Here is a 22,352-nt window from a genome sequence, read left to right as displayed (position 1 = left end):
CAAACGCCTCTCGCCATGCGCTCAATAATAGCGGCTGCAATGAACGAAGCGAACACCAGTTTCGTTTCGAACAAAGGAGAAAATCGTCCATGTGGACAGCGACACTCTATGGTCATGATTGAAACAACCTTCTGTTTCATGAAAATCAAACCTCAGCCCATCAGTTTTCCAAATTGCCGACTCAAAGGCTGCCATGCTCCTACGACAAGGTCTGCTCTCCTTCCTCAAGTAAATCCGTAATCCTGGCAAGGTTGCCAATTGTTTCTCTTCCTTGGCCCATCAGTAATAGTTTCTCCGCGTTTGCAGGTAGCCCTAGATACGCTGGGGGCTCTCGCTCAGGTAATTGCTCCACCCAGCCCATGAAGTCGCGGATAGTCGTTCCAGAGGGAACTTTGAGTGCCTGGCCCTCGTCGGGAGCGGAAACCAGTTCATGGTCACTTTCATATGCTGCAGGGTCGAAAACTTTGCTGACAATCTCACGGAGCAATGAGAAGTCGCCTTCATCATCGATCTTTCCACCGTACATCTCGGTAATCAAGTTTCGAAGTAGATCCCAAGGTAATTTGACAGGTGCGATATTCGATCTTCCTTGCGCGATTGCATCAATCCAGACGTCGATGATAAAAGCGCAGCACTCGTAATCACTATCGTTGAATTCCCAAAGTCCTTTCCAACCGAGAGTTGGGGCATATCTTAGTCGCTCTTGAAGTACGGCATGAAGGAAGCAGAGAAGAAGGTAAAGCCGGCCCTTCTCGACAGGTGTTCGGGTGCCTCGGTCGGATACCACAGTCAGTGTGTCTTTCATATTTGCTCTCATGCCCGCTGGTTGCTCATAGACGAGCGTTCTGGAGGCTTGGAGCAGGTTAACGGGTATTTTGGGGCTTGACTCCATGGAGAGGAACAATCTGAAGTCATTATGCGGTTTGAGTGCCGAGAGGCGCTTCTCTAGAGTCTGTAGCCATTGAGGCGCGAGATGGACATTCTTGATCAAAACCCATGTACCATTTGCGGCGGCACTGGTGATGGCCTTGTCAGCACTTGCAACGCTTTCATCAGAGCCCATCGCAACATTGGCGCAGTTTGCATTCTGCTTCTCCACAAGGGCATCGACTTTGTAGCTTGCATCAAACCCGGGGTTGGAGCAGAGTGCAATTGGGATCGAGGAATTGACTTGGTTGACAATTGTTGCTAGGTCATCGGTACCCTGGAAGATTTCGGGTCCAAAAACACCTGCGACCAGTGTTTGAGCTGCGGGCAAAAACCTGTCCGGTCGGACCAGCTTCACAAGGAGCAATTTGTAGAGGTTTTGATCAATCACGCTGTCGGTATCGTTCCAAATGGTGGGAACACAGTGCTCTGCACGCTCTGCCGAGAGAAACTGCAACCAACTCTTGCTTGAGGGGTCGATCTTGTCGCTGTTGAAAACGGGAATTCGCTTGACAGCTGCCAACACGTCCTCAGCACGAGTGTCAGTGGGTACAGTGCCCCGGGAGTGCGGTCGGTCTTCTAATATCAATTCCATGGCAGATCGATCAAAGCTGTATGGGGAGGCGCGGACTAACAGCATTGCCAGTGTGATGCGGTCCTTTTGCAACAGAGATAGGGCCGTTCGTCGATAAGTCTCAACAAATATGTCCTTCAGGATGATCTCGCCACGTTCTTCATGATTTGTCTTGTTGGCAAGATGTGGGTTGTTATGGAGGACTGAGTTGAATATGTCGATGAAGTATGGCAGCGAGAACCGATACCCATGATTGAGGTGGTGAAGCTGCTCCAACAAGGCAAAAATGGCACTGCAGGCGTTGGCAATGTGGCTGTAGCCTTGTGTAATACGCTCGACTTCTGCCATGACTCCCTCCGTTTCTGCCACCTTCTTTGTGATGACCGCGGCCTCCTTTTTGAGCGTTTCGAGAGTTTGAATGACATTGTCATCATCAAGAATATTGCCCCGAGATTCGTTGAGAGCTTGCAAAAGTCTCTTTTCCAGTTGCCGCAGGTTTGTGTCAAACTCTCCTTGCATCTTGACCAAGTTTGTTCTTCGCTTGTCGACATCTGGACGCTCAGCTTTGAGAACCTCGTTCAAAGACTGTGTTCGCAAGCTGCTGCGGGTAACGGTGAAGTTGATGAAGGTAGTTCTGCTGCAAACATCAGGGGCAAAGGCCGCTGAAGGGTCCCGAGTGGATAGGTATAATTGGAAGTGCTCTGAAAAGTCGATCTCTTGTTTGCCAAGTTGGATAAGCACTCGTCCACCAGTCTTCTGGTATTCCTTGTTCAAGACATGGGTTAAGATAGGATCCAGATATTCGGCGTCTTGAATCAGGATCGGATTGCCAAAACGCAAAGCACTTTCAAGTTGCTTGGTGAAGGCGTCATCCAAGAAGCTTGTCACTGTCAGCTTCCGCCCTTGATGCTCTTGTTTCAAGAATTCCGTCACCCTGCCGGGTGGGTCGATGATCAATGGATACCGGTTGAAGCGCTTGAGCATGATGGCATTCTCCATGCACAAGTCATCAGCTGGCAAAGAGTGGCGCTGCCATTGCAGTCGTTCGTCAGCAGACGACAAGTATCCAAGAACTGAGCCATCAGTCTTGCAAGAAATGCCAGACTGCGACATGTGATGCATCCAATCATCGACCATGGTCTTTCTGAACTGTTGGTCATAGAGACCTCCATACGCCAGGAATGCCGATGCAATGACCACGTCCCCAACCAGGGTCTGGATTTGCGTCTCAAAAGACTTACTGGCTGCCTCCCATCTGACACGCTCGGAAGACAGACTGTCGAGCAGACGTAGACTGCGGTCTACCTTCGTCTGAACTCGTGCCATTTCGCTCTTGATTGCTTGGGTTTCACTGATCAGGGCAGCATATTCTGTCTTGTAGGTTGCAATGCTCTCCTCCAGCTTGAGGATCCTGTTCTCAATGGCTTTGGCCTCTGCCTTGGTTTGGAGAGCTTTGTCCTCAAGTTGCTCTACTTCCGCTCGCAAAGGTCCCACGCGGTCTAGAATCTCAGAGTAATTGACCTGGGCTTCCACCCATTGTACCAGAGGTCCACATGCTTTGCTTGCACGGTTAACCTTCTCGAATGTAAAGTCATCGTTGGACAGGAAGTCGTGCCGCATCTTCTGCCGTAAGCTTGGTGTCATGTCTTTTTCATTGTCGTAGTTGACGATATTTGCAATGAAATCGTCTCGTCGAACAACAGTTTGAATGGCTTTCCAATTATCGACTTTGTGACCAAGTAAGGTGCAAACCGATTCCAAAGCAAGCTTGACACCAGATGGAGGATTGGCCATCGATCTCACCTCGGTGAGATGTTGTCTCTTGATGTTGCTGACGCTTCGCTGCGCTTCAATGACCGCGGGTTCCGCCTTGGCTAGGTCTTCTAGCACAATCTCCTTCCGGCTCGCGATTTCTTTTTCTTGTTTCTCCAGCTCTGTTTGTATCTCAATGGAGGTGGTTTTCTGAGACTCCGCGGTTCGCTGATCTGCAACCATTCGTTGGAGCTTTTCATTCGCCTCGGCATCCTTTAGCTCCAGCTGACGCTTCTTCTGGTCCAGGCTAGCTCTCAAGTCGCGTACTTTATCGACTGTGTCTCGAAGCTTATCGAGACCGACATTGAGATGTCGTTGTTGTTCTTCCAGATCTTCACGTTTTTCCCTGAAGAGTTTGCGAAATTGCGTAACGAAATCCAGATAATGCCGAGGTGTAAGATAAGTAACGATGCCCTGCTGACGCTCCAACCGTTCGTTGGTCTTCTGTACTGAGTAGTGTATGTGCACCATTGCATTGATAATAGTGTCGCGGTGCGAGGCAGGGAGCGAGAGACCACGATATGCGACAGGAATGCTGTCAGGGGCGGAGAAATTTGGCTTGTCAAGGTCGATCGAGTGTGTCAGTTCGTAGCCGACTTGGAAGAGAGCTTGATCTGACCAATCGCCCATCCAGTTGAGAACACATCTGTTGAACAAGGCAGGGCTAGTAGCTGCCTTGGAGGAGAGACCATCCTGTGGGGGGTTCATTGTGAACACGACGTGTAGATTGCGCACAATCTGCTGGGTGAACCACTTGTAGAGCTCTTCTTGCGAATCCAGGAGAAGACCTTGTCGTTGAGCGCCTTCCTTGCAGGCTGTCATAAGAGCAGAATACTCATCTCCCTCAAAAAGACCAGGTACTTCTCCGTTGGCAAGCAAAGTATTCATCCGCTCTAGGAAACCAGAGTCCAGGACATTTGATTCGTCCATGATGAAGCAAATCTTTTGGCCTCTGCAGCCACACGCGCGGAGAACACCCCGCAAATCGTCATCGAAGTCTTCTGCTGAATATCGCCCATGAACCTTGATCTGGAAGATGGTCAAACCATTCATCCAGGCTACAAACCTGGACAAGGTGGTCTTGCCACTACCGCTGGTGCCTATTAGGATGAGATGGCCCTGTGGTTGTCGGAAGACACGGTCGATGCGCAGAGCATGCTCGAGGACATCATTGAACAGCACTAGAGGGACATCGACCTCTTCCTCGCAAAATGTCTTGAGGCGTGCCTTGACAAACTCACGTAATTGTTCTTGCTCAACAGAGACATAGTTCTTCGAAAGCCAATTAGAGAACAGGATTGGCCCCTGTAGAGCTTGGTCAATATCGGCAGTTGGAAAGTGTTCCAGGGCGGTCTGTCGTATCATATCAGAAGTCCATGCCCGCTCCTCTTGTTCAACGAGTCGATCTTGGAACAACCGCAATGCTTCGTGCGCCCAGATTCGAATCAGTCCCTCCAGGGAGAGGTGTTCAAGAGGGGCTATAGCCTCATATATGCCGCGGACCCATCGGGTCAGTTCTCGAGGCGAGTAAACATAGTGAGGCTGGATGTCCGGCGTAAATCTAGCTTGAGACTTCAGGTAGAACTCAACCATGGCGTGTGTTAGCGCCTCCGCAAATCCTCGCAATGAGGGCACCACCTTGAGAACCGCATTATTGAAGGTGCCGTAAATCTGGGCCAGGGAGACCTCGCCGGGATAGTCAACCATGACCACGGGCGCGTGTCGCAGGAATCTGTCACCCATGGGATGACGCCCCACATCTTCTGGTGGATTGCAGGCGCCGACGAATTGAATACGTTCCAAGGTGACCCAGACTCTGTCAGTAGGGCGCCAAAACCCATTTTGTTCCACGAGCTGTCGCAGGAAACTGATAGCGCGCTGGGTTCCGTATTTATCAGGGGCGGGAAGATTGATCTCGTCGCAGAAAATGACCAGCCACCGCCCCAGTTGGGTGGGGGACAGTACCATCCCATTGAGGGTCTTTTTGTACTCGCAGTATTGCTCAAATGTTTTGATGACAAGCTCTGGCTGTGTTGCACTTGAGAAGTTGAGACCAACAACCTCCATATCGGGTAGTTTGCGGAGGGCACTGAAGAGGGTCATTGTTTTACCAGAACCAGGTGGACCACACAGCATCAAAGGTTTGTGTTCCGATAACCACGAATACAAGACGTCCTCATGGCGGACAGTATCGATCGTAGGGATGATAACATCAGTCTGGGTGATTGAATGCGTGTTCAAGTCAACCGTCGGTACTTGAGCCTGCCATGGCACCCATTGAGCATGGGGCAGGGTCACATCGTAATCGATGAGCGAAGTAGAGCTGTCGAGGGTGGGTAGGTCGACGTTCGTCATCGAGGACAGGAAGTCTCCAAAGTTCTTACGGATGCTGAGAGACGCATCGCCCACGAAACTCCAGACAATTGCCAATAGAAGCTTCTTCGAGATGAAAGCCTCTGTCTGCTCCGAATCCAGGGGAAACTCAGGATGATTCATGTTGTACTCCAGGATGGTGCGGCATCCTTTAGCCAGCAGACTGAACAGACTGCCGAGCGCCCTGGCTGTAGTAAACTCCATGATATGCTTGTGGCCTGCCGCTGATGACAGTGCTTTCAGAAGAAAATCATCGCGCTGCATCAACCCTTTCAAGGTCTCGACCACGTCGCGCTGTGTCTCTTGAGCTTTCGTACTGAGGCCAGCAGCTTTAATCTCATCATCCAGGTCCTCAAACGTTCGGTCCGCGAGCTTCTGAAGAAAGTGGTCCATCATGAGGGACGGGCTAACTGTGTCGTCGGAGAACCACACCATGCCACAACGGCTGACCGTGGCAAGCGTGGCATACTTGAGACTCTCGACTTCGAACATGATTCGAACATTTGGTGGCAAGTTCAGTCTTTCACCGTTCGGCAGGGTGAGTAATTTGTTGTCGTCAAGAACGCTGTTCAGGTTTTCTACCCATTCGGGATCGACGTCTCCGTCAAAGACGATCCAATGCCGCTTGCTGTCTTCACCACGAAGGTTGTCAACGACCTTGCGCAGGATGGCGGTGAACAAGCCGTCGGTCCACTCCCGCGTTGTGCTGTCGAGACTGCCATAGAGTGCTTCCTTTGACATGACCTTCGGATCAATTACATGATACACACCTTCAATGCCCTCCACTTTCTGCAAGGCTTGGAGCAGAACTCTCCAGATGGCAGATTTACCAGAGGCAGATTGTCCAACCATCATCACACCGTGGTGGATGTTTTGAATTTGATACAACTGGAGAATCTTCGTCATCCAAGCCTCGCTTTCTGTGAGGTGCTGTTCTTGCATCACTTGCTTGATTGCCTCCATCAGCTTGGTCATGCTTGCAGGGACATATTCCACGCCGGGGAAATCTTCTGCCTGGACTTCAATGAGGGTTTCGACGTCTTGCTTGATCAATTTTGGAGACACTGTTTCTCGAATGCTCTGCACAATGATTTGCGGTTCAATGATGCTCTCGTCTCCTGGAAGCCCCTCTGGAGTTTGCATACGCACTCTCTTGAGACCGCCGGAGCTAATGAGGACACTTTTCAGTGCTCTCAGACCGAAATCGTAATGAGGTTGCTTCGAAAGTCGCTGTGCACAGTGATCGAAAAAGGGCACGACCTGGTGCGAGATATGTTTGGCTTGCTTGAAGCCCTGCGAGAAAAGCATGACCTCAGCGATTAACTCCTTGTCTGGCTTTGACATTGCGACACTTCTAAAGAGCTTCTTCAGGTTATCCGGCAGGTTAGAACGGCCAGCATAACCGGGATTCATTGTGATAAACAAGCCAGAATTTGGGTTGACTCTGAAGCGACGGCCCACCAGGTCGATTTGTGCCTTCTGTTCGTTGGTGGTGTTTTTGAGACCAATCTGAATATTTTGGATCTGTTGCGACACAGCCGAGAGGATTCTTTCTTCAAGACGATTGAATTCGTCAAAACATCCCCAAGCTCCTACTTGACAAAGCCCTAGAAATATGCGGCCCATCGCTTGGAAGTCGAAAGTGTCGTCACAGCAGAACACCAAAGTGAAGCGCCCCAGTTGAAGTCCTAGGGCTTTGACTGACTCAGTTTTCCCAGTTCCCGCAGGACCATATGGTGAACCCCCAAGTCGCTGGCAAAGTGCTTGTGTAAGTGTCAAAAAGCATCGATCAGTTAGTGGTGTCCGAACCAGGCGGTCTGGCACTCCAAGGTATTCGTAGCCGTAATCCAGGTCTGCATTCGCCATTTGGATGCGGAGGCGGCTCATTAGATCTGCATTGGGGTCATAAACATACCGCATTTGCAGAAGCCAGAGATAGTGTCCCGGTGTATTTGCTTCCGCTTTCATGAGCTTTGCAATGACATCTCGTTGATGAACAGCCTCGGTAATGAAATGCTCGCATTTCTTGCGAGTCAAGGCCGGGAGGTCTTGCAACACGCTCTCGGCCAGAACGTCGAGCAGACGGACTTCATACTCGTGAAGCTTTGGTAATTCTTGGCCACCACCTTCAAGTGCTCCTTGAACAAGTTCGGTCCATACAACTTGGGCGGCGAGGATCATTATCTGTGCCGGGAATCGCGTCATGTACTCTTGGAATTGATTGACATCTAGTTCAGGCGCAGTAAACAACGGCCTGAAGGCAGTGGCCGCTTCGGCAAGTAATTCGGCCAAGGTCTGCTTAACATTGGTGTCGAGAGCTGTAAGCCAATCGTTGATTTTCGGGAGTTTGATGAGAGAAACCTCCTTCTTCAGCCTGACGACCTCGCCTTCCTTTGAAGTAATGGCCGCGATCGTGTTGTCATCGGTCACTTCGGCGCCAGATATCCCAGCAAACATCTTCTTGAAATGCTTCGCGACGCGGCTGCTATCATTGCTGTTGCCAATGATCTCAAGCAGGTCTTCATCACCAACAAAGTAGAATCGAGGGAATGATACTCGCTCCCGTTCGAGGTACTCGCCCAAGGCCTTCTGGATCTTGGTCAGGAGTTCTGCTAGCCGCTCTAAGGATTTCTGTACACCGGGAATTGCAAGCACATCCATGACAAATGGAGACTTATAGACCTTCTTCATGACGGCAGAAAACTCTGTGTTGATGTTGGAGAATCGGCTGGACTCGGTGGGTAGAAGGTGTTTGATATCGTTGTTTCCGGTGAAGACGCCTTCTAAGTAAACCCATTGTCTTTGAACATCGATCCAGATATCGAACAGAACATGGACGCGATTTAGCTTGTCCTCCCATGATGAGGCTTCTTCCTCAAACTCTTTGTAGTATGGGGAGTGCCGCATAGCTTGAAGGGAATTCAAATTCTCACTGCATTTGGAGAACAGGTCATCCCAGCCCCGAATGAGCCGGCACTTATTCTGATAATTCACCAGGTCAAGCGGGTAGCTTTGCCAAGTCTCCCTTACTTGTCTAACAAATTCTTCGAGGGCGAGCTCTCCTCTTGCCTGGACGATGATGTCCCGGATAGTTGCTTCGCTGGTGATTAACTGAAGATCCCAGACGTCCCCGAGAGTCATCGACACCTCAGAATATCTCTTGTTAGGCTTCAAGGCTTTGTGGATCTTTAGCCAATGTCTTTCTCGAATGGCATCCGACTTGAGGTCATTCAGCAGCGGGTTTGCTTTAATCAACTGGCGGAGAACCGTCTGGACATGCTCAAAAGCTGCATATTGCCGCATTCGACTGGGCATCTCTTTCGTCATCTTCACTAATCCGTCCAATGATTGACGAAGCTTTCGTGGTTGTAAGCTAGTCCATAGCATCTCTCGGAGCTCGTTGATGCTTTCCCATATCGTAGACAGGGCGGACCAGACAGACTTGAAATCGTTCACTTCTTCCAAGGCGGCAGTCAAAGAATCATCTCGAGAAGATGGCAGCGCAAGGGCTTCTTTCGCTCTCGAGACAGTTTCAGCTTCCGCTTGCAACTTCTCCATGCGAGTTTGGTAGACACGCAAGAGCTCAGCAGCTTCTGCAGGTGGAATTGTTCCGGAAACTGGCTTCTCCTCCGTCCACTGAGCAACCACATCAGCTATGCGGCTGCCGATAACGCGGTCTTCTGCGATGATGTTGGCCCGTAGCGCATCCGTCTGATCTTCAACAATCTTGCTTTTGCGATTCAATATCTCTTCGAAAGCATCCCATTCGTCGCTCACTTGGTTTGCAGAAAGCCAGTCACTAGCAAAATTGTACCGCTGTCTTGAAAGGGTTGTCTGGCCTTGTCTGAAGATGTCGACTTCAGGACCCCATATTATAGCATTTCGTCTGCACTGTTGGACAATGGTGATGAATGCAACGGCTTGTGCAGTGGATGACGCCTCTAAGGAGTGATTTTCGAGCTCGAGGCGTGATCGTTTCATATCAGTGTACACTTCAGCCATACGATTGCCGAGAATGCCGCCAAATTTGCTGGTTATCTCATATTGCCATTGATCATATTTCTGTGTAATCTTCGATTGGACCTGCTCATAATCGAAGACCACACTGCCGAAGCTCTTGCGTCCCTCGGAGGTGTCAAACGTTGAACGTGCATGTCGAACTTCTTGTAGGAGCTGGTGCCACTGAGCGAGATCATCACCCAGAGTTTCATGTAACTGATCGCTCCGGAGATCCCACAGATTCTGGTAGGTGTACCACTCCTCGAGGTAAAAAGCCATATTTTCGATTCTGGTGTCGATGGCGTTGTAGGCAGCCTGCAGAACCTCAACATTCTGCAGCGGTAGATCTGTGAATGAAGGCGATACTTGCGGTGAACCGATATCTGCAGTCACCGAGTATCGAGAAGCTCTGACCTGAGGCAAGTGACACAAGACTTCCAACCAGTCTTCTAGCTGGAGCACCCACGAAGCCTTGACAAAGTTGAGAGGAGGATCGACGAAAACTGTCTGATTATTCATCATGATCTCGATTTGTGTAGGGGGGAACTGAACATGATGGATTGACTCCTCTGAGACTGGGTATTGTTCGTCTGTGGAGGTGAAAGAAGTAATCCAGTACCTGAGAGCAGCTCGTAGTCGTTCCTCGAAGATGTGGCGCAACTGCGAGTTCAGCTGCGAAACCCAATTAGAGAGATTTGAATAGTTCTCCAGATTCATCTTGTCCACAGCATTCTGGATGATGTCCATTTGGGCCTGGAAATTCTTGGCTGTATAAGGGCAGCTCTTCATCTCAGAAAGAGCAACCTGGATGCTTTGGTCGAGGCTTCGCACAGTCGCAGTCTTGCTTTGCAGAGTTGTGACCGCTGTAGCCAAATCACGGACGTACTGCACATGAGCCGAGTCATTTGTAGTCGCTTTCCCTTTGATGTGGAGTTCATAAGAGTGAATGAAAGAGTCCCAACGGAGTTTGATACCGGTGGCAAAGAGACTCTGCACTTCCTTCTCATACCCGGCCATCAGAGGTGCAATATTGGGCATTTCTTGAATGGCTCGGACTGCGGAAAAGTACCCTGCGACACTCTCCATAAGGCTCAAAGCGTATGGATATACACGCTGAGCTTGTTTGGCGGTTGTCGCTATCCGATGTGGAATCTGGTAGTTCAGCCAACTCAGATTTCTGACCTCCTTGAACAGGGAAATGGCATGATTGTCAAAGTTCACAATGAGCTCCATGGCACCATTAGCTGTACGACTCCGAGAAATAGAGAACAGTCTGCCGGTGACAGAGATGTCCCTCGCTTGGACATCCCTAAGCCATGCCTCATAGATGTCCCTGGTTGTTAGCTTCTTGCGAAACAGATTGCTCTCCGCTTCGAGCTTCTCCCCGTCGGTATGTAGCATCCAGTCTTCTCCTAGGACCGCTTGAACCTTGGACATATAATTGTTTAACTGTGCTTCGATTTGACGGACCCACAGGATTGCCCCTGCTACAGGAGGGATGTCGCGAAGTTGAGCCATCATCTGTGCTTCGGAGCCACCGTACTGCTGTTTGAATCGCTCGTGGAGGGAAGCGATAGCGTTCTTGACATTGTCCAGAAGCTGGGTCTGATATGCGGCGATAGCGCCCCGAACCTTGGGGCGGACCAGTAGAGCGTTGAATTTTTCAAACACTCGAAACATCTCGTTTGCCGTCTTCGCTTTGCCTAACCGATCTCTAAGCCTGGTGATGATTGAATCCTCCACCCGAGATGTGCGCTCAGTATACTGCATTTCAGCCTGCACCCATATTTCTGTCCCCTTCGGAGACACATCTAACACATCCACATGGCGGACAATGTCATAGGCTCCAGCAACTTCCTCAACGGCATCCACATCTCCTAGTTCCTCGATGATAGCAGCTCCACCATCATCGGCTGGTCGAGTCGAGTCCGTTGTGTGGGCTTTGGATCCAAGAACGTTGATTATCGTCCGACGTAGCTGTTCGTGGTCGTTCCGAAAGCGGTAGACGTACCGCAGTCGTTCTTGAGTTTGAGCGTGTCGAGGAATTATCTTCACGGGCACAAAGTCGGTGTTTTTGCGCCTTGTAATCTCCCGGGCAACAGCTGTGAAACTCTTCATCTGATCATCCCATGTCTCCCAGACCAGGTTGACTGAGTTCATTAGGTCGGTAAACTCGTCCCAGCTGAGTGACATGATCGAGCGGCCTTGAAGCAGACGAAGAATCTGAGCGTTCATATCTTCCGAGATACCCTCCACCAGCCTGAGTGCTCGGCGAATGGGGTAGTTGCACACCCTCCATTTCTTGTTCAGATGATTGAAGATTAGGACAAGAGCTTCTGCCAGTTTCTGGAATGACGTTGCAGAAGACAGTTCATCCAAGGGAAAGTCCCTCATGAGCGTGTTGTAGTTCCGCACGACTTCGAGAGCGTCTCTCCAGCCGGTGTCGGTTTCAAAACTGACAACCGCCTGTTGCCGCTTGGCTTTCTTGAGAATCTCCAACGTCAAACGGACATGGTCGAGACTTATTTCTTCCACTAGTTTATTCAACGAAGCCTCCAATGACAACCAGAAATTAATTTCCTGCGCGGCAGAGGTCTGTGCGGGTGTCGCATCCTTGACATCTTTGGTCAGTTTGGTGATATTCTGTATTGATTTGATCCAGCCAATCACATGGTTTTGGATGCTGTTCAGAACGGTGGTATTCTCAAGGACGTGAGCCGGAATCAATTGCACAGAAGGGGACAATCCTTGTGCTTCGGCATTTTGTACGGCTCCCATCACCACTTCATGCATGGGCAAGTGTATCATTGGGATATCAGTGTTTTGCTGCAGGTGCAGGAGACTCATTTCCAATTCCGCAATCCTTCTCTTCGCACCAGGAATACCCCCTTTTGCCTGGGGGTCATACCAGTTTCGGTTGATGGAGCCATGCTGCCGGGTGTACGCCTCAAAGTATGGGCTGAGAACGTTGTGTAGGAGCGAGTAGACCACTTCGTAGGGTGAGATAACGTCTCCGCCGGTGTTTGCTTCACCACCAATGTTGTAGGAACCCGGGAGATTGAAGACTTGAATCTGACTGGCTATCGACTTCCGTGCATCGAGAGGGCCGGAGAGTTTCAAAAAGGCGATCGTGGCAACAGTCGTTTGTGCAGGGGACAACTCGGATGAAAGGGTATATCGATGCTCGATTTCTGCTGATGGATTAGCAGTGTTTATCTTTAGGCCCCGATTCATTACTGACTTGGGGTGTCATCGTGACCATTAACCAGTTCTTCCCGAACATCCTTTTGCGCATAGAGAGTAATCTGAGGATCTGTGGCAAATCGAGCACACTTGTTGAGGGATTCGGGACGGCTGGCTTTGGACAAAAGGCTGCCAACTGCTTCGAGCTCTCTCCTGGCAGCACCCAGTGTAGTCTCAATCAGATTGGCAATATGTTCGAGGACGTCGAGGGGATCCACGGGCTCTAATATCGCTGTAGGTCCGGGATCCCCGTTGGGGGTGCTAGTCGAGAGGACATCCATAGGGGATGGATTTATCGATCTGACAGAAGAAGAGATTCGACGACTGAGACATTTGCCGGCATATCAGAAGTCCTCCAGCGCCGGCGCAATGCTGACAAGAACAGACTTCCGTGGCGAGGGAGGAAAGTTGGGGGTTGTTGGAAGAATTAGAGAAAGTACTGACTTGTACAAAGTATCAACTGGGGAACCGCGCAGGCCTGGAGACGCGTTTGTTCTGAGGGTGGCTCGGGAGGGTCCTCGTGCCAAGAAACGGCCGGGGCTTCATTGGGTGCCCGCGAACCAGTCAAATTGCGACACCCTGCATACGGGGCCAGGGGGTATCGCTCGAACACCTGCTCGAGCTACTCGTGCACGAGCTTCTGTAAATATACATGTACACATAATCATAAAGACACGGACACAGTACTGAATGTTTATTACTTGTGTACAAGCAACCACACGTAAACGCTACAAGAAACAGTCCAGGCATATAAATCCAATGCAATTACCTTTTTTTCCAGTCCAGGCCAGTTCGCTATGTATGAACGTGTCGGCAACATCACGGGGTATCCTTGCAATAAAATTTTGGAAAATGTATCCCAGATCCATTCCTTCGTTCCTCATTCTTAGAGTCCGCTTCGGGTGCTCCGTACTCATTCAGAGCTCCGAGGCCAGTCCATTCAGTCCATGCCTCTGCCTTCTGTCAGGCATCTGGTTGCCGGGTCTGATGCGTACTGCTCTTTGCTCGGCGTTGTCAGTTGACTGAACATTATCTCTTGCCGTCGTGACGGCAGAGCCGGGCGGGTGGTGAAGGCAGCATGCCCTTTCTGCAAAGACTTGCCACAGCTGTGTTGGGCTGGCGGACTTTGACAGGTTCACCCTTTGCATGGACAATTTGGTGGCCAATACAGATTGTCACGACTCTGTGATGCGCTCAGCGCTGTGACAACTGTGGGAGAACCATGGTCAAGTGGTGCCCTTCCGGGGCAGACCTCTGAAGCTCACTTGGCAATACCTATTGATTTGCTTCGATTGCGTTGTTGTTCCATGGAATCATTGGTCATTGACCGGACCGCCATGGCATATTCTATATCGGCGTCAGAAGTTTCTTCAGAGGACCGCCGTTGCAGCCAACTGGAATTTGCCTTGAGCATTTGAGTGTCACTGGACTCTCGTTGAGGATCGGCATAGTCTATCGCGTCAAAGGGATTCTCCTCTGGGTCGCGATCTCTCGAGCCGTTTCGAGCAATCTCTGTCGAGTCTCGGTTTTCTAAATGGGCAGAGCGCCCATGTTTAAGCTCCTCCCAGCGAGGCTTGATATAGTCGCTATCAGGGCTGGGTAATATTGGCAGGGGGGCGATCGGTTGGGCTTTATCCCCGGTTGGTGGAGGGGGGGGAGTGCTCCAATTGTTGGCGGCATTCACGTCCTCCGTGTGCTTTTTGTTGCGATAGTCTGCCGCATCCATAGCGAAGCTGCCAAGCCGGCTCATTTTGAATGCCTCAATCGATCTAGAGCTGTTTTGAAATCGTCCAAGACAACCGAGTCGGTCAAGCACTTGAAGACAAAGGACAGCTTCCAGAATGGGTTGATGCCCACCGGTAACACAGACTTGAGGGCCGAGGTAACCGAGAGGACGTCCAGGATAATAAAGCATATACTGAGCACCATGGCACCAAGCATGACGGCAAAACGAGGAGAGATGCGAACAATTTGCGTTAGTGTCAAGTCGTACTTGGTCTTGATGTTGTATATCAGGAGGCAGGCTGCCAATATCCACCAAGGATCCCGGCACAGCGCTTCCCATGGTCGTGTCTTCAAGAAGACCTTGTTGACGTTGTGAAAGTAGGTGAAGTTGGCATATATCTCGACAATCCAATACGGTATCACCAAGATTACGGTCCCGATAAAAAGCCGACTGACTGTCTTGTTGAGGAAAGGCTTTAACTTCATCCAGGCGATGACATTATGCAACCACCAGGAAATATTGAGCGGAATGGCGGCTACAGAGAGCCACCAGGCGTACACAGGTGGGTTGAACAGGATAAAGAAGCCTTGCCAATACCCGAGGACGAGCTGTTAACCCGCGTAACTGGTCAGTCACTGTCCCAAGAACATAAAGCGCCCAAGGGGTTCAATCGGTCCAACTTACCTCGAGCAGAATCAATTTGTGCAGCAAAACACCTTTCCGCATATTTGCCAATGTGATGCAGGACATGATGATGAGTGACCCGACCATGTACCCCTGCGCTGTTGTCTCCGAAAAGTTTTTTGTCAGCCACTGCTTCTTATGCGAGGATTGTACGACGACTGGTAGACAAGGCACTACCCACCCCAAGCTTCAAGGACGAGTCCATTCGGGTCACTCGGTCTCTGTTCTGGATTATCTGGTTCATCGCGCCTAACCCAGACATGAAGGACATCTTCAATTGTTGGAATTGGGCTCATGTTTCTTCTCTGGCTTTCCAAGTAAAGCAACCCGTGCGCAGCGAGCAAGAGGGTGAAAGTCCGACTGCGCCCATTAAGACTGGATATTCTGCGACACTCTGCGCATAGCAGAGCAGAAGACAAGGTACGCCTCTCGCAATCGACGGGGGAAGCAGGCAAGTCAGGTTCTCAGGCACCGGAGAAGGTTGAAGCAAGTCGATGGACGACACCGACTAAAGTGGTGGAGACAGAGGCTTCCGAGGGGCGACGGGAGATGGTTTTGCTGCAGGAGCAACGAGCGACGTTAACGAGTTCGAGTTTGACCGAGCCGATGTCGAGAAGACGAGTGTCGTATACAAATAAGTGGTTTGGACAAGAAAGAGGGATCGATGTAATGATCATGCAGCCAAAGCAAAAAATGCGGGTGAGTGGGAAAAGGTGGAGGGCCCGTTGGCCGTTCAGTGCACATCACTCAGTTCTTGGTCGAAGTGAAAACGTGAAAAAGATGACCCTCTCCACACCGACATGCGCACCAGGCCCAGCCAAAACACCATCGGCACCTGAGACCCAGACCCGGTCCTGGACTCCTGGGGGGGAATTTGGGGGCAAAGGAATTCCGCAACCAAAAATGCGTCGACCGGGGGAAGGTGGTTAGGGCGGGTTGCCAGTGGTGCCCACTGCCCAGAGGGTGGATGGGCTGATCTCCTTACGCCATTTTTCGGTCAATCAGCCCCTTCTTGGGTTAAAGCGAGAGCTGACGGGGCAAGAGCTAAGAGCCCATGTATCCAGCATGGAGCCTACTGATCACATTCGCTCGGTGCCGAGGGTGCCTAGGGAAGATCAAGCCTAGGAAGCCGGAAAGCCCTGAAAACCCCAACAGGGCAGGAGCAGGAGTCTCGCATGAATTGCTGTCCAAGTGCTGGTCGCGTGTCTCCGAGACGTCGATCAACTTGGGCTGGCTGCGCTCGTCTACACGTACCGATCCTCGTGTTCAATCCCAACCAACAACAATGTCCCCATGCAAAATGGTCACAAATTTCGATTTCACCGAGTCGCCTAATAGTACACGCGCATCCGGGGTTCACGCATTCCTTCCTCAGCCAGTACAGCATCGAGTCCGGTCACACAGCCGAGCAGTACCTCATACAGTTTGGACGGAATATTTCCACCTCATCCGGAGTAACCATTGAGCACCATCAGAATGCCTCAATTTGGCCTGGACCCTGAGACCTGCAGCGGTTTGATGGATACACTTCGGCGACGCTGAGATGGCCCGTTCAAGGCAATGAACACACAGACACAAAAGAGATGGTCCAAGCTTGATGCAAGCACTGCAGCCACTCATGGCTGGTTGGCCGTCGAGAACAGCCGGAGATCTCCAAAAGTTGTCGAATCGTCTCCCGGGGTCATTCCGTTTCAGAATCGGGAGGTCATGATTCATCTGATGACATCGAGTCTTTTTCGAGTAATCATCAGTCAAATCGATGATTACCCAGCCAGACCTCTCTCCTTTGTTAGAAGTCTATGTATATTGGTACTGATAGGGTATGTACCCAGCGGGCCGCCTTTGTTCCTCAAAATACACTTGGTCGCGCACTGAGATCTCCCAAGTCCTGCGTGGGACCCCTTCATTGTGGTGTCTGTGCTGGTGCTGATCCTAACCTGGTCCTTGGATCCTTCGGTTAAAACTCGCGGGGTTGAAGCCTGCGTGCCTGCGCCCTTGGAACCCACTAACCTGCCTCGCCACCAATCCACGAGGCCAATTTTCCTTTCGCTAAGTGTTCAAGTACGCGCGAGTACTCGGTACGAGAATGTCTGCGTCAGCATCACCCGCCGTCGCACGGAGTGTTTGTACGAGGGGTCCGTGACAGATTGAGGAACCACCTCGTTAATGGTGCACCGTACTACTGGACCCGAGGCTTCTTAAACGGTCCAGCAGCTCCTTTCACAGTCCTCCCAGACGCAGGGGGTTGACCCTGCGTCATGCGTGCTTCGAGTTCACAATTTCCCCTATGATTGAACCACCGGGGTTTTCCCACGAATCCTCGAGACTTGTCTCCTGTCGATCAATCGTCTCATCTGTTCAATCGAATGGCTGGCAGTGCCTACATTCTGCTGGCCGCAACTAAAAGTCGCAAAAGAGCATATCCAGATGCGACGAAGATGTCGCACACGTCAAGGCCTAGGCTTGTTATGACAAGCCCCGTTCCTGAGTCTCCATCCCTGCAAGGACACCAGCACCAATAATGCCGCCATCCCGAGCTTCTCTTAGGAACACACTCTTACCGCCGTCTTGAGGACCTGCTCTCATTACCAGCCGGTCGATAAACCGTTGGCATTGCTCTTTGAAGTTGGGATAGTGTTGAATGATACCGCCGGTATAAGCGATAACCAGTTCCTCGGGTCCTGACTTCCACGCTGTCGCTCCGGGGGCGGGCGACAGCCCATCTCTCACGTCACGTTGTGGAAGAGAAGGTACGCTTGACTTGGGGGATGCTGGCTTACTGTCGGTCAAGACCATCGCATCAGGAACTGACGCAGGGCTGCCAGGCTCTGTCAGTGCGATCTCGCCCACAGTAGCCAGAAGTCCGACTGTGGCGGCTGCAATAAGCCCAGCAGACCGAACCTGAACCAGCTGCGCAATTTTGCGGAGTGCGCCGGCCGAATGCGGTGTCCATCCCCAGTTCGAAGATTCGGGGGGAGGAATGCGACGCTTTAGTTCACCAGCCAATTCTGAATCTGACCGGGCTCGAGCAACGACGGCACTCACAAAGGTGGTGCTAAAACTATAGCTGTGTACAATCGTGGCGGGAAGAAAAGCTGCTGGCACCGGTGGTTTGTGGGCACGCGTCATGTAGTCAAAGAAAATAATGCGAATCAGCTCTCCAATGTATCGGCCTCCAGTCATGTATTCCAGGGGTTGAAAGCCCGGCCGCGCGCACGCCAGGTCCAATTGACGATCCCACTCCGTTGTGATATCCTGTAAAGGGCCACAAGCACCGGCGATTGTGATCTCAGTATTCACAACCGTCTCGGTAGCATGAGGTTTGTTCTTTCTGATGGGTTCGACTTTGGCCTCTCCCAAGTTTGAGAACTTCATGGGAATCGTAGCGTTGCACCCTGTGCCGACAATGATGCCAGCGACGACCCGAGAGTTGGGGAGGGATTTGACAGTGTATGCCAGAGAAGCGAGAGTGGCAATCGTGTCGTTGGTGATGGCAGTGATCTTGAGCCGGGGAAGGGGGCCGAGCTTTCTCCGCTTTGCTTTTGGTGACGAGCTTGTGGGAGATTGTCGGCGTGTGTGGCGGGCGTAGCCTTGTAATAGAGTAGATCCAAGGTCGAGATCAGAACTGATAGTGAAACCTTTCCCCATGGGCATCAACGTCGCGGCGGATAACTCGGTTTGCCTTAGGTCCCTTGTCAGTGATTGGATCCTTCCATACACCGTCTCGACTTACATCATGGGAAAGCTGAAAGTGATGCCCATTGGGAGCTCGTCGGGAACATCCACCTTGCCCATATCTGAGGTCAACCGATCCCCAACGACCTCTGCTATACAGTCGCCAATCCAGGCGAAGAGGTCCTCTGTCTTGTCCATCTTCAAATGCTCTCCGATGGGCCACGCCTTCTCCAGCGTCCGTCGCACACGAGGACGTTGAGCATTCCGAATAGTCTCACGTGATCGTTCCACTTCATTGGCTGTAGGCAGCAGCTCCTCCGCGTCGCCCAGCAATTCGATGAATGCAACTCGAAGATTGGTGCCTCCAACATCGATGGCCAGGAACTGACCAGTCTCATGACCAGTGGGCAACTTGGTGACAGGAGTAGGCAGAAATTGCTCTTCGGAGCATAAGGCTAGCTCCCCATATACCTTGGAGAACTTATATGCCAGGCTGTGTACCACGTTATCGTCAATAAGCAGCGGTTGTACAAAGGCATCGAGTTCGTGCTCGAGATCATCAGGGGGCGGGCTTCCATTGCTGGCCGACCGATGTGAGGCTTGCTCCGACATTGTCGGGTGGCGGATTGGGGGTTTGGCAAGCTCGAATCGCTGACAAGTGCACAAATTGATACTCCTGTACACTCACGTGCGAGGCGACCAAGTCAGCATCGAAGGATGAGTCGGGGCCGATCTACGAGTAGCAGCAGGGTGTCAGGGTTGTCGAAATCTTTCAATTCTTCAAGGTCAGTTCGAGAATCAAGCTGCGGGTGCGAGATCGTGAAGATTCATGGATGAAACAGGCCTGAATAAGAAGATTGTACCCGTAATGAACAGGTTTCGATCGCTATATCTCGTGGTTCAGATGTGACGCTGGGGAGTCGGAATGTGACCCTGGGACTTTGAAGGGGAAGGGGGAAAAGTCAGCCTCAAGCTTCGGTTTTTTTTTTCGAGTGCGAATCAGCAACCATCTGAAAAAGGTTTCAGGGCATCTTTAGGCGCACAGGCTTTTGGCGGAGACCAACAGGAGGAGGTTGTTGTGCATAAGATGCAGTGGCTAGTGAATGAGGCTTGGGAGCGGATGCGTGGGTGGTGAAGAAAATTGGGGGGCTAGACCGGCGAATTGATGCTGTCTGCTATACCTCGTACTCTAGACTGCGCTTGACTGCGCTGCCACATGGCAGGTTACCTTAAGGCAGGGCTACGACCGCTTTTCGGAGCTCGCTATGGGCCGCAGAGAGGGAGGTACTACGTAAAGAAACCCCTCAAATAAATCGAGGTGACCGATTTTGCCTAATTGAACCTGCGATAACGGCACGGTTAGTTTCTGGCCTGAAGGATTGCCTGGCACCGTAGGTATTATTATTAGGGGTGCACGGGAGGTAGACAGCTTGGGAGGAAGGACTCGGCACTTTCCTACCTAGGCACCTTCCGTAGGGAAGTTAGAGTACCTGAGTAGGTACCTGTCTTATGCTTAATGTACCTACCTCGCTACGTAATATACGTGTACATCTTGACATGTACCTTTGGACATATGCCCCCCTTTCCTCACCCTGACAAGGACTACTTAGGTACACAGGCTGTTGTATCTGTCACGGTAATCTATCAAGGAGGGTTGTAATATCATCATATCGAGAAAATGAAGCCACCTCATCTCGCAAACCTGTCGCATCAGGCAGACGCCTGGATGACACTTTGGTGCCACGGAGTACTCCGGATGGTGCATCGGTACCTGCCACTCCACTGCACAAGCCCCTGCAGGCCACCCGCTACGGGGTTGCAGGCGAGCAGATTCGCCAAGGCAGCCCGATATTCCCCCCTCATTTCTCAACATAACGATACCTGCGAAAGCCACTTGCACCCGACCGCATCCCTCACGCTAATAGTATACTCGGTACACTGAATGCTCTTTGTACCCATCATGGTTCTCCAGCCGCCACACTCCGAGGAAAAGCTCCCGCTACACAAACACGCCGAGTCTAAGGCTCATGCTCTCCCCGACCAACATGTTCCTCGACGACCTTTCTTCGTGAGAAGCGTCATCCCAGCCATCCTCACGATACTGGTGATTTTCTCCCTCTTCCGCACTACATTCGTCTGCCACCACCACTATGACCCAACCTTATCCCAAGGATCATCAGACATCGTGGAGGATGGAGCATCAAGAGACAAAGTTGCGCTGGAAATACATGTCATGTCCAAATGTCCAGACGCACGGGATTGCCTGCGTGAGCTGATAGTGCCCACGATGATCCAGGTGAATGAAAAGGTCAATTTAACAATGTCATTCATTGGAAGGTATGCCGTCCTGTTCTCAGCCTGAGATATGAGCCATCGCTCACTCTACCACAGTATCGATCCTCACTCCGACGCGGTTTCATGTAAACATGGACCAGGCGAGTGCCTGGGTAACATTATCCTCCTTTGCGCAGCTAAAGTCTATCCCGAAGTCAAACTATGGCTCGGATTTGCCAACTGCATGATCTCCGAGTATCCGGATATCCCAAAACGAGACCTTGTCCAGAGCTGTGCCATGGAACATGGTCTCGACTTCCAACAGCTCAATTCATGCATCAGTGACGAGGGAGAAGGGATCGATCTGCTTCGAGCCAGTATCGAAAGGAGTCAAGAGAACAATGTGACAAAGAGTTGCACAGTCAGGCTCGCAGACAAGGTTCGATGCATCCGTGATGGGGGACAGTGGTACGATTGTCCAGGAGGCAGTTCCGTGGACGCTCTTGTTCGTGATATCAACAACTTGTATGGCTAGGATGGCGCTTTGCTTCTTTGCTGGTTGTTGAGCTTCAGCAGATTCCGTTGTTCAGCTTATACGATACCCGAGTCCGAGCTTCATCACAAACTTGGTCTCAAACACATGGCGTTTGTGAGGACTGCGATCATGTCGTTTGCCGTTTTAGCCACCATACTCAGATATATCTGAACATGTTCTCTCGCACACCCCTCTTCATGGAAACAGGTTTGCCGTCCTCGAGCTCGAGTCCAGCTTCTCCCCCATCTCCTGCTAGATTCTCCATAGCTTGCCGCATCTCCTCATCGGCATCGGCCATACTCTTGTGTGTCTTCTTCAGCTTGTCAAACGCTTCTTTCTTCCTCGCAACGTCCTCTGCATTAGCTGATTTGTCCCCGGATTCCTTAGTACTCGTCGCAGTAGACTTGAAGCGATGCTGGCTCGTCGTACATTTCAACACATGTCGCCGGCCACAGCAGATGGCCGTGGACAGGGCTAGAGCCTGTTGATTCATTATCGCAAATACTCAAGATGGGAGGTACTTTCAGCCC

The 22,352-nt window shown here is 51.2% G+C and overlaps 6 protein-coding genes across 6 annotated transcripts; 1 reads left to right on the top strand and 5 right to left on the bottom strand.

Annotated features, from left to right (window-relative positions):
* Positions 1-199: 199 nt before the first annotated feature.
* On the bottom strand, positions 200-13,209 carry AYO21_08366 (hypothetical protein; the record flags this gene model as incomplete). Its single annotated transcript, XM_022658311.1, has 3 exons — positions 200-8,668; positions 8,717-12,876; positions 12,927-13,209. 3 exons carry the CDS (start codon positions 13,207-13,209, stop codon positions 200-202), a joined length of 12,912 nt encoding a protein of 4,303 aa, XP_022509352.1.
* A 980-nt stretch (positions 13,210-14,189) lies between these two features.
* AYO21_08365 (hypothetical protein) lies at positions 14,190-14,654 on the bottom strand (the record flags this gene model as incomplete). Its single annotated transcript, XM_022658310.1, has 1 exon — positions 14,190-14,654. One exon carries the CDS (start codon positions 14,652-14,654, stop codon positions 14,190-14,192), a length of 465 nt encoding a protein of 154 aa, XP_022509351.1.
* A 20-nt stretch (positions 14,655-14,674) lies between these two features.
* Positions 14,675-15,404, bottom strand: AYO21_08364 (hypothetical protein; the record flags this gene model as incomplete). The annotated part of the gene is made up of 2 exons (XM_022658309.1): positions 14,675-15,262; positions 15,339-15,404. The coding sequence occupies 2 exons, from the start codon at positions 15,402-15,404 to the stop codon at positions 14,675-14,677; spliced, it is 654 nt and encodes a 217-aa protein (XP_022509350.1).
* Positions 15,405-17,804: 2,400 nt separating this feature from the next.
* AYO21_08363 (hypothetical protein) lies at positions 17,805-19,625 on the bottom strand (the record flags this gene model as incomplete). Its single annotated transcript, XM_022658308.1, has 2 exons — positions 17,805-19,020; positions 19,072-19,625. 2 exons carry the CDS (start codon positions 19,623-19,625, stop codon positions 17,805-17,807), a joined length of 1,770 nt encoding a protein of 589 aa, XP_022509349.1.
* A 1,348-nt stretch (positions 19,626-20,973) lies between these two features.
* AYO21_08362 (hypothetical protein) lies at positions 20,974-21,822 on the top strand (the record flags this gene model as incomplete). Its single annotated transcript, XM_022658307.1, has 2 exons — positions 20,974-21,350; positions 21,405-21,822. 2 exons carry the CDS (start codon positions 20,974-20,976, stop codon positions 21,820-21,822), a joined length of 795 nt encoding a protein of 264 aa, XP_022509348.1.
* A 157-nt stretch (positions 21,823-21,979) lies between these two features.
* On the bottom strand, positions 21,980-22,315 carry AYO21_08361 (hypothetical protein; the record flags this gene model as incomplete). The annotated part of the gene is made up of 1 exon (XM_022658306.1): positions 21,980-22,315. The coding sequence occupies one exon, from the start codon at positions 22,313-22,315 to the stop codon at positions 21,980-21,982; it is 336 nt and encodes a 111-aa protein (XP_022509347.1).
* Positions 22,316-22,352: the final 37 nt, after the last annotated feature.

The sequence above is a fragment of the Fonsecaea monophora genome (assembly GCF_001642475.1).
Source record: "Fonsecaea monophora strain CBS 269.37 chromosome Unknown Scaff72, whole genome shotgun sequence".
Classification (NCBI taxonomy): domain Eukaryota; kingdom Fungi; phylum Ascomycota; class Eurotiomycetes; order Chaetothyriales; family Herpotrichiellaceae; genus Fonsecaea; species Fonsecaea monophora.
The sequence above is the reverse complement of the archived record's forward strand: the minus strand, read 5'-3'. Positions and strand labels throughout refer to the sequence as shown.